This window comes from Copadichromis virginalis, linkage group LG9, assembly GCF_057382275.1.
Source record: "Copadichromis virginalis isolate Kocher_CV1m ecotype Utaka linkage group LG9, C_Virginalis_male_GT1.1, whole genome shotgun sequence".
Taxonomy (NCBI): domain Eukaryota; kingdom Metazoa; phylum Chordata; class Actinopteri; order Cichliformes; family Cichlidae; genus Copadichromis; species Copadichromis virginalis.
In genome coordinates, this window is record NC_140626.1 from 6,390,070 (window position 1) to 6,401,265 (window position 11,196).

General features: G+C 38.3%; 1 protein-coding gene across 1 annotated transcript; it reads left to right on the forward strand.

Annotated features, from left to right (window-relative positions):
- Window positions 1–974: 974 nt before the first annotated feature.
- Window positions 975–8,720, forward strand: dtx3la (deltex E3 ubiquitin ligase 3L a). Its single transcript, XM_085467502.1, has 5 exons — window positions 975–1,094; window positions 2,035–2,117; window positions 2,215–2,366; window positions 7,464–7,675; window positions 8,276–8,720. Exons 2-5 carry the CDS (start codon window positions 2,036–2,038, stop codon window positions 8,340–8,342), a joined length of 513 nt encoding a protein of 170 aa, XP_085323628.1. The 5' UTR covers window positions 975–1,094; window position 2,035; the 3' UTR covers window positions 8,343–8,720.
- The last annotated feature ends 2,476 nt before the right edge of the window (window positions 8,721–11,196 follow it).

The window sequence follows — 11,196 nt, forward strand, 5'->3', positions numbered from 1 at the left end:
TGTTGTTGTCTATGCGCGAGGGTGGGACTCTAGCTTGAAACACATCACCCACCTGTCACCAATGATCCCATAACTGCCACGAGTTAAGGTAGTGACTGGCTGTCATTCTTTGCTGTAGTGTTGAACTACAGTTAGTGAAACCCTGGTGTTTCCCTCTGCAAAGAGTTTCCCTGGATTCCCTTTCCTGGACTGTGATGAGTCGCCCTGAGTTTTGAGAGTGTTCTGTTGTTGGATAACCAGGTATTTGGATTCCCTGGATCAAGTCGAAACTATTTTCCTCTAATGCATTGGGTATAACTTTGTTGGTGAATCAATGTAAATAAACACACTAAACATTGACTTCTTTGAGTCCAGCACTACAGTTCACTCCCCCTCAGTAGCCATGACAGCTGTTCATGACTTGTTGATTTCATGACACACCCACCAATCTGAGCCATGATCTAAATAACCCTCATCCCTCAGACTACTTATATGTGGACTCTATTCTGACCAAGTCTTTTTAACTGCCTGTTCTCTAATGTTTGCCTTTTCTGTTGTTTTTTATATATTCCTCTTAATTGTATATATCTCTCATGTTTATTTATTCCTGCTGTTGTACTATTTATATTTTATTTCTACACAGTTGGTGTGGAGCACCCACAATTGTGCCGTACATTTACAATGACAATTGTGGGTGCTCTATTTTAAAGTGTTTAAAAAAAACATCCAAACATTTTTGGAATTGGGGTTGTATTCAATGAAATATATAAAAATATAAAAGACAACACAAATAAATTGTTATCCTTATGATCATACATAAAACTACTGTGAAACTGTTTTTCTTGCTTGCTTCTGCCACACACACCGACACACACACACACACACACTACCATGATTACCAAACTTGCTAGACCAGTTGAGCAGATCATTCAGCCCTTAAACCACAACCCATTAACTGGACACACCCACCTTATTTTTCCCTTGTTTCTGTCTTTGATTTGGTGCACTTTTCATATCCTCATGAGCTAACGAATGCCTGGAGCTCCAAGATCTTTTAGTTACAACAGGAGAAACCAAGAAAATTTTCTGCAGTGTGGATAACAGCCTTTCAGCAGGTACTGAGAAGAGTATGAATAGCACTCATCAATAATTAACATTTACTGTAATCATTGGAACTTTAAGTTATTAGTCAGTTTGAACTCACCCACTAATGTATGTTGTGTTGTGTTGTAAACATTTTCTTTTTGTTCTGAATTAAAACAAGCTGATTGAAGAACAGAACAGGCAAAATGCTAGGCAGCAAAACCAAAGACATTATGACTGGCTAAACGTACAAACTTTATTTTCAGCACTCGGTAGGTTCACCTGCTCTACTCAGATATACCTAGTCAATGTGGTGTATATGGCAGTATAAAAGATTATTTAAAAATAACATCGGACACATTTAAATGTTTATTTGAAGTTACAAGCCAGCTATCAAATCTTTTGGTTTTTTTAGGACTCGAAGTACATGAGAGGAAGTTCTTGTGTTTGAGGGCCATAAAATACTTTTCCCTAATAAGCAGCGACATACGATGTGTTAAGGATGTATCTTCTGCCATCAAATTTAGACATTTGTACACAGCCATTTCACAACCATTCACACCTTTATTCAGGGGACTCTAAGCATGTCCTGTGAGCTCAATGTTTTTAGAGGGTTTTGTGATTTACAGCCTTGACACACCATCAAACTGTGCTAATCAGTCTACAGAAATCCTCTTGTGTGAGTGGACATCTGCAAGAATACACAGTCCATCATCTACAGCTAGCTGCGGTTATGACGAGTAATGAAGATCTATAAAATGAATTTAAGCATGATAGTAAATTTAAACACAAATCTTAAACTATGTATAAAAATCTCTCTTCCTCTTGGAACTCCATTGTTCATTTGTTTCAGTTTTACAATTGTCTTGATTTTTTTTGAACGGTAAAACCTTTTTCTTATAAGACATTTACCAACATCGCGATTTATTCTAGATAAAGTGCTAATTCATACTGTTTCCCTTGTCTTTACAGTATGGGTTCTAACCAGAGCAGTGACAAGCTTTACTGTAATCGTTATCTCGATGGACAGGGTCCTCCATCGCTGGTTGAACAAGGTCCTTCAAAAATACACACACCTATTTCTGAATGCCTGGTACAATTTCTTATTTACTAGTAGATAATTCCACTGAAAATCTGCTTCTGTCTGTCCAGCTACTGAACAGGCAAATGGGAAGTTCAGTACACTAAGTGGGTGCCAACCAGATGGTAAAATGACCTGGGAAGTTATCAACAGAGGCCTAGCTGGATTTCCTAATGATAATACCCTGAAGATTAACTTCTCATTCCTGGAAGGAAAACAGACGGTGAGCTTAGTGGATCTGCTGACAACTATATGTGGTATAGCTAATATGTACTAATACCTAATATTTGAAATAGCTAATGAGGTTGAGCAAGGCATCCACTACTTTCAAGGTTGGTAATTTCACTCCAGGCTTCTTCAGTCTGTATGCTAAAGTCAATTATATTATTAATATTATTAATAATAATAATAATAATAATAATAATAACAATAATAATAAAAAAAAGAAACAGTCAAACACTTCTGATTAACTCTCTCACTAGGTCAATAACATTGTTTAAAATGATAAAAAACACAACGTCCCCAACCTTTTTTGCGCCATGGACCGGTTTATGCCCGACAATATTTTCACGGACTGGCCTTTAAGGTGTCGCGGATAAACACAACAAAATAAAACTAGTACCGGTACCGAAAAAAAGAAGATTTATTCATAACATGCGTGAAAAGACCCAGGAAAACCGAGTTAACGATAAAAATGATAACGAAATAACGCTGAAAACCGATAAAAACCCTGAAAATCACACATGAGCCTCAACTCTCGCGGCCCGGTACCAAATGACTCACGGACCAGTACTGGTCTGAGGCCCAGGGGTTGGGGACCGCAGATGTACAGCACATTAAACATAAGAAGACTATGTGGCACAACCCTAAATTGACGGTTCAAAAGATATTTTTTAAATATTGTTCAAAAAGAAAGAGAAACACTAACTATTCTTTTATTTGAACTAGAGTAAGAGCATATACACCGCATTCTTATCAGAAAGAAACTGGTGAACTGGTTGGTCAGGTTAGTGAGTCACGGTAGATGGAAATAGAAAACGAAAACAGAAAAAAAAAGGAACAGCACATACTTTGATTTGTAAACAACACTCACTAAATGCACACTGCAAATCCAGCATGTCCAAATTAACACTGTCAGATTTGATTTCAACACTATTAAAGTGTCTATACTATATGGGTCCACATCAGAGAGTGTTAATTTAACTCTTTTTGGAGAGTTGGTACGTTAACTCTGATTAAGTGTTAAACACCAAATCTGTCTGGAGTTGATAATTTAATACTTACTAATGCTAACTAGGTGTTAAGTGTTTATATATTAACTCTCAAAGAGTATTTTAGTTTAACTACGTAAGAGTTATCTTCTGATTAATTCTAAAAAGCAGGAATTTTCCTGTTCTGAACTTCTAGAAATTTCTTTTGGAAATAAACATTTACTAAAAAGACGCAATGGTTTTTGAAAAACATTTATTCTGAACTGTGCACCACAATTTCAAAACATTTTCTGAAAGATGTAACAGTGTACATGTTCTCACTTTCATTAGAATTTTGTTTATCAAAAGGTCTGACATAGGTGAGCTGGTAAATGCAAATAACAGCATTCTCATCACTTATTTCTTCAATACAATATGCATGTCCTTCATTCATCACTTTGTGGACCTTCAACGCACTTCTGCTCTCCCCCATATTCCATCTTCACATATCCTATGTGAAGATGGAAACAGGTAATACTGAACTAAATGTAAAACCTCAACCTTTTTCATTTTTACCTAAACCGTGTGCACAAAACTCTGGAGGGATTTAAATGCTAACGTAGAACCCAGTCAGGACATCTGCTACTGCTGTCTGCTCGTTTTTTTTTTATGGGAGATCATTTTCAGGCTTCAAGTAGCACCATTATACCAACATTTCACATTCTAGACATTGTTTTAGGTGTGTTTGACCAAAAATGTGACTGAAAATTCACATGCAAGCTTTTTTTCAAGGCTGTGGTATTTGCCTGCAAACAATACCTTTCAGCTAGCTAAAACAGAATATTATGCTATCACCGAGCAACATGGCTAATGCCTTTCACACAGCTTTGTCTCAACTCCAAAGAGCCACAGAAGTAAAAGCTAATAATAATAATTGAAACAGTCTTTGAAAAAATGACTTGGCAAACAACTCAAATATGTAGAGCAATGTTCTGAAACGGCTTCACTTCAGCTTCGATTGGAGCCTATGGTGCTGGGGGCGGAGTCTGTGAATTTTAGTGATGGGTCGTTCGCGAACGAAATGGCTCTTAGAGCCGACGCGAGCCGGCTCCTTATCGCGAGCTGCCACGTGGGTTTTTTTTTTCCTTTCTCTCACCCTCTCTCTCGCACTTTTTTTCCGCTTCACTCTGCACGCGAGCCTTGTGCTTTATGCTGGGCAGAGGGGGGAGGGGCGGTAGTTACACTCAGTAGCACAGGAACAGAGCCAGAGGGAGAGAGAGAGAAAGAGAGCCAGGGACAACAACGTCACATTAGAAAGGTATAGGACCATATGACAGAGAATATGCATCTTCTTTTTGTTTTCATATTATAATTTATATTTAATTGTGTTGTGGTTTGCAGTGTTTTGTGTTGTTTCACTTTAAATTTGTAAAAGGAAAAAGCTGAAAATTTAAATAGTTAAAAGTTGAAATGTGAATATCAGATTTTTGTATTATATGATTTATTTATTACATTTTATGTGGAGTAAATAAATAAAAGTATATTTACGGTGGCCCCTAGAGAGAGGATGCTAGGCGCAGTGTTGAGCTTTTGTTACCTAGTGGCTACACAAGCCAGCAAGTACCAACGACCGGATTTGGTGTGTGGTAGTAACAGGTAAATGAATTTTTTTTAAATTATTTGAATATATATGAGTGCCTGTGTATAAATACACAAACAATACACACATGCTTTCAATTGTGTAATTTAAGTGATCTAGTAGCTCTGCTTTGGAAGTTCAGTTCATGCTAGAAATGTGTTTTGGAGTTTGTACGTGTTTTGTCTCTAGGGGCCACCGCATATATTTATATATAAACATATATAAATAAAACCACTTTTTTTTACGTTGGTAATTCCTTTTGTGCATAATTTTATACTATTGTTAATAATAAATTAATTAAAGCAACAAAACAACCTGAAGAGCCGGTTCGGAGCCGAAAGAGCCGGTTCTTTTTAGTGAGCCAAACCGAAAGAGCCGGATCTCTAAAAAGAGCCGGAAACCCCATCACTAGTGAATTTACTCTATTGGTGTCATAGCCCCTGTAGGAGTTCAGAGTTAAAAGATCAAGAGTTAATGTTTCCATTGTAACACCTCCAGATTTGACATAGAAACGCTCATTTTTAACACTCGATTTTAACTATTATCATTTTACACCTCAGAGTTACATTAAAAGAATGTGACTCTACATAGAGTAAAATTAACTCTACTTTTGCAAGAAAACTACTAACACCAAAACATTTAACACTTTTGAATTTCCTGTGCATATATACCGTGGTTCAGGGGGGTTGGGAAGCTCATCTTGTAACCGGAAGGTTGCCGGTTTGATCCCTACCTCTGTCTGTCTTGGTCGTTGTGTCCTTGGGCAAGACACTTCATCTACCGCCTACTGGTGATGGTCAGAGGGGCCGATGGTGTGATATGGCAGCTTCGCTTTTGTCATTCTGCCCCATTATAAATAGATAAATACAAATAGCATGAATAAATAAATGGAGACAAAAAAATTTAGAGTATTAAATAGATTTATGTGCAAAAGAGCTATGAGCTTAATCTGCTGGTTTGATATGTGAGATGACCTGATGTGCTAAAATTATTATTACTGTTAAAATAGATCAGCTGTTCAAGACTCTGATAGCAGTGGGGAAGAAGGAGTTGTTGAGTTGAGATGTTCTGGATTTCACACTTCTAAACCTTTCTCCTGAGGGCAGAAGTGTGAACAGTTTGTGTTGTGGGTGTGTGGGGTCTTTGAGGATGGAGGCAGCTCTCCTCTGCACTTGGCGATGGTAGATGCTCTTCAGAGAGGGCAGCAGGGTCCTGGTGATCTTCTCCGCAGTTGTTATCACTCTATGCAGGCGTTTGTGGTCCATAGCAGTAGTGCTGTCGTACCATGCAGTGATGCAGGTAGTCAGTGTGCTCTCCACAATGCAGCTGAGTGCATCTGTCTCCCAAATCTAAACTGGGAACTGGTTCCACAGAAGAGGCGTCTGAAAGCGGAAGGTCTCCCATTTTAGTTTTAAATACTCTAGGAACCACAAGTAAGGAATCTCCAGAAGGATATTTAAACTCTTGAGTAGCTTTTAAGTATTTTGGGGGGCTTTGAGGAGCACAATTTGATCAATTTTGCAACATTTGACTGAGTCTTAGATAAACTGTGCACATTCTACTACTATCAACAGTCATTTTATCAATATACTAGTGACCCCGTTCCTCTGATAAATCATGTGGTAAAGTTTCTGTATACTCTTCCTATCATTCATCCTATCATTAAGTTAATCTTAATTTTGTATCTCCCAATATTTTTTTTTTTTTGAGGACTGGGCAGGGGTTTTCTGGTATTTCTGAGGTGTAACAGGAAATAGATTTAGCTAACAACTGATTTAGCAACCACCAGAAAAGCAAAAGAAAACCAAACCAAAATAAAAAAAAACCACACTTGACCACTCTGCAGTGTGTTGCTGTCTAGATAACTAATATCACAGGTCCATCAGTAAACTGCTTAATATGAACAATTTTTCTCTTCATTTTTTTCTTTTCCTTTTTTCGTTTTTGCCTCTCTCAGGTTACAGCTAGATAATTACATTCAAAATTAGCATTCCGACTTTATCTAACAAAAATGTGAGTTGGATAAATCACCACAGTAGACATGGTGTCAATACATATATCAGAATTTGTTCTGTGGTGATGAAAGAGTGCACACGCTTAGCTCAGGGTGAACGTACTCACAATTTGCTGAACTTAACCTGATCGGGTGTTCTGGAATGGGGAAACAGAATTCCTCTGAGTCAATCAAGTCAGAGTCTATTTTTAAATTAAATTAAAATCTCGCCTTAGTTAATGTGCATATTTTACCTGTGGGCTTTATAGCCTGCTATTAAATAAAACCTCAGAACTCTTGCTTAGGCTAAAAATATTTTTAATAAAGAATAAGCAAAGTACTAAACAAAAATCTAAATAGTTTTGTTAATAGTTATTAATTACAGTTTTATATATTTAATTAACTCTTTAAAATATGATGACTTAAGTACAGTGTGGTTAGACTTAAGCACATGGTTTAATGAATGTCTATTTATGCACTAAACATATCTTCCTATAGGAGATGCACCCTCACCCTGGCCAGCATTATGCTGGGGAAGTACTCTGTGCTTACCTGCCCGACAACCTTGAAGGCAAGAAGGTTCTTGCTCTGCTGGAAAAGGCATTCAATCAGAAGCTTCTGTTTAGAATAACCACAAATGGAGATGGAGAGGACGTGATCACTACAAGTTCCATTCCACTAAAAATACAGTCAGAAGGTGGAAACATATTGTGAGTATACTATAGCAGACTTGGTTTGAAAGGCCTAATGCTTATCCCTTTTAATTGTGCAGCACTTTGGTTAAGCCTTGATTTTAAATGTGCTTAGAAATAAACTGACTTGACTTGAAGTAAAATGAGCAAGCAAGCAAACAAACAAACACAAACACATTTACAATTGTGTGTTAGAAACTGAAATGTCTAGACAGATGGCAGATGACCACTCCTTCCTCAGCCTGGTTCTGCTGGAGGTTTCATCCTGTTAAAAGGGAGTTTTATTCTTCCCACTGTCGCCAAAGTGCTTGCTCATAGGGGGTCATATGATTGTCGGGTTTTTCTCTGTATGTATTATTGTACCTTACAATATAAAGCACCTTGAGGCGACTGTTGTTGTGATTTGGTGCTGTATAAATAAAACTGAATTGAACTGAACTCATAAAATTAGATCACTGAAAGAACACTACTGTTAAAGTTACTGATTTAATAGGTAGCTTTAAATATATTATTTAGTCCCAATTTTCTGTCTTTACATCTACATGGGAGTGTGTGTGTGTGTGTGATGACAATTATTTTTTAATTTAATTTTTTAATTTCTAATCTGTATTCTTTCAGTGATGGCCCAGATGCTGACTACCTGAAGACTATGAAAAAGCTACTGAACAATAATGGCATTAAATAACATAAGACATACTGGTTAATAGATGGATAAAGCTACATTTTTTCTTTTTCCTGTAGCAGAATTAAGAAGAAAAGGTGGTTGCAGTTTAGGATGAAAAGCAGATTGTGTACTGAATAGTTTGGTGGTTTAGTCCTGTCTGCATGCCAGTAATATTCGCCCACTACGCAACCACCAATTTACATGTAATAGATAAGTTATACGCAGAACTATATGTAAAATTAAGCCCTGCTTATGCCCCCTGGCTATTAGTGTAAAGATTTAAGTAGAATGGAAAAAAATAATAGATTAATTATTTTATATATTTTATTTCTTATGCATACTTGTAAGTTATGTATTGTGTTGTTGTCAATTAAAAATAGCACAGATGTTGATATTCAAGAGGCTGTCATTGCTCTTAAAGCAGTATGCTTCCATTTGAATTTGTAGCCAGCAACAAATGTCCAGACTCTCCTCAAAGACCTGCACAGATTTTGGAGAGTCTTGAAACTTGTTTAAGTCTTTCTTCAAAGATTGTGCTGGTTATTGGAGAGACCTGAGGCACACACACACACATATATGCACACACACACACACACACACACACACACACACACACACACACACACACACACTGTATCTCTCCCTCTCCAGTGCAAGACTGAGATAGTCTTAAAATTCGTGGATCACAGACGCTTCCTCCTCAACTAAAAGCTATCTTACTAAAAGTTATTGCAGAAGAGTTTACAATAAGACAGCAAGAAAAGAAAGGGGCAATTTAATTCCAAATATTTAAAGAAATGTAAATGGTTTCTTCTAGTGCAATCAGAAAACCCATAAAAACACAATTTAAAATCCAGTGCCTTTCATGTAGATGTCACCTGGAAAGGAAGACAAAGTGAAGAAGCCCAATCACATTAATCAGGCACAAAGAGCTCAAATTAGAACCCACATCAAGTAGTTTAAGCAACAGACACATCTCAGCATCACCTACTCAGAGGAAACTATGTCAAACTGGCTTAGTCTTCAACTGCTTTGAAGAACCCAAACTGAACAAGACCAAGAAGTAAGACAGAACTACTTGACCCATTAACAGTGTTGGGGAGTAACGGAATACATGTACCGCCGTTACGTATTTAAAATACAAAATATGAGTAACTGTATTCCGTTACAGTTACCGTTTATAAAGGTGGTATTTAGAATACAGTTACTTTGTTGAAATAAATGGATTACACGGCGGTACTTCCCTGTTTCATATTGTGGCGGATCAGGCCTGTTTGGGTTTTGTTTGACAGCTACAGTGGGGCAAAAAAGTATTTAGTCAGCCACCGATTGTGCAAGTTCCCCCACCTAAAATGATGACAGAGGTCAGTAATTTGCACCAGAGGTACACTTCAACTGTGAGAGACAGAATGTGAAAAAAAAATCCATGAATCCACATGGTAGGATTTGTAAAGAATTTATTCGTAAATCAGGGTGGAAAATAAGTATTTGGTCAATAACAAAAACACAACTCAATACTTTGTAACATAACCTTTGTTGGCAATAACAGAGGTCAAACGTTTACTATAGGTCTTTACCAGGTTTGCACACACAGTAGCTGGTATTTTGGCCCATTCCTCCATGCAGATCTTCTCGAGAGCAGTGATGTTTTGGGGCTGTCGCCGAGCAACACGGACTTTCAACTCCCGCCACAGATTTTCTATGGGGTTGAGGTCTGGAGACTGGCTAGGCCACTCCAGGACTTTCAAATGCTTCTTACGGAGCCACTCCTTTGTTGCCCGGGCGGTGTGTTTTGGATCATTGTCATGTTGGAAGACCCAGCCTCGTTTCATCTTCAAAGTTCTCACTGATGGAAGGAGGTTTTGGCTCAAAATCTCACGATACATGGCCCCATTCATTCTGTCCTTAACACGGATCAGTCGTCCTGTCCCCTTGGCAGAAAAACAGCCCCATAGCATGATGTTTCCACCCCCATGCTTCACAGTAGGTATGGTGTTCTTGGGATGCAACTCAGTATTCTTCTACCTCCAAACACGACGAGTTGAGTTTATACCAAAAAGTTCTACTTTGGTTTCATCTGACCACATGACATTCTCCCAATCCTCTGCTGTATCATCCATGTGCTCTCTGGCAAACTTCAGACGGGCCTGGACATGCACTGGCTTCAGCAGCGGAACACGTCTGGCACTGCGGGATTTGATTCCCTGCTGTTGTAGTGTGTTACTGATGGTGACCTTTGTTACTTTGGTCCCAGCTCTCTACAGGTCATTCACCAGGTCCCCCCGTGTGGTTCTGGGATCTTTGCTCACCGTTCTCATGATCATTTTGACCCCACGGGATGAGATCTTGCGTGGAGCCCCAGATCGAGGGAGATTATCAGTGGTCTTGTATGTCTTCCATTTTCTGATGATTGCTCCCACAGTTGATTTTTTCACACCAAGCTGCTTGCCTATTGTAGATTCACTCTTCCCAGTCTGGTGCAGGTCTACAATACTTTTCCTGGTGTCCTTCGAAAGCTCTTTGGTCTTGGCAATGGCGGAGTTTGGAGTCTGACTGTTTGAGGCTGTGGACAGGTGTCTTTTATACAGATGATGAGTTCAAACAGGTGCCATTCATACAGGTAACGAGTGGGGGACAGAAAAGCTTCTTACAGAAGACGTTACAGGTCTGTGAGAGCCAGAGATTTTCCTTGTTTGAGGTGACCAAATACTTATTTTCCACCCTGATTTACGAATAAATTCTTTACAAATCCTACCATGTGAATTCATGGATTTTTTTTTTCACATTCTGTCTCTCACAGTTGAAGTGTACCTCTGGTGCAAATTACTGACCTCTGTCATCATTTTAGGTGGGGGAACTTGCACAATCGGTGGCT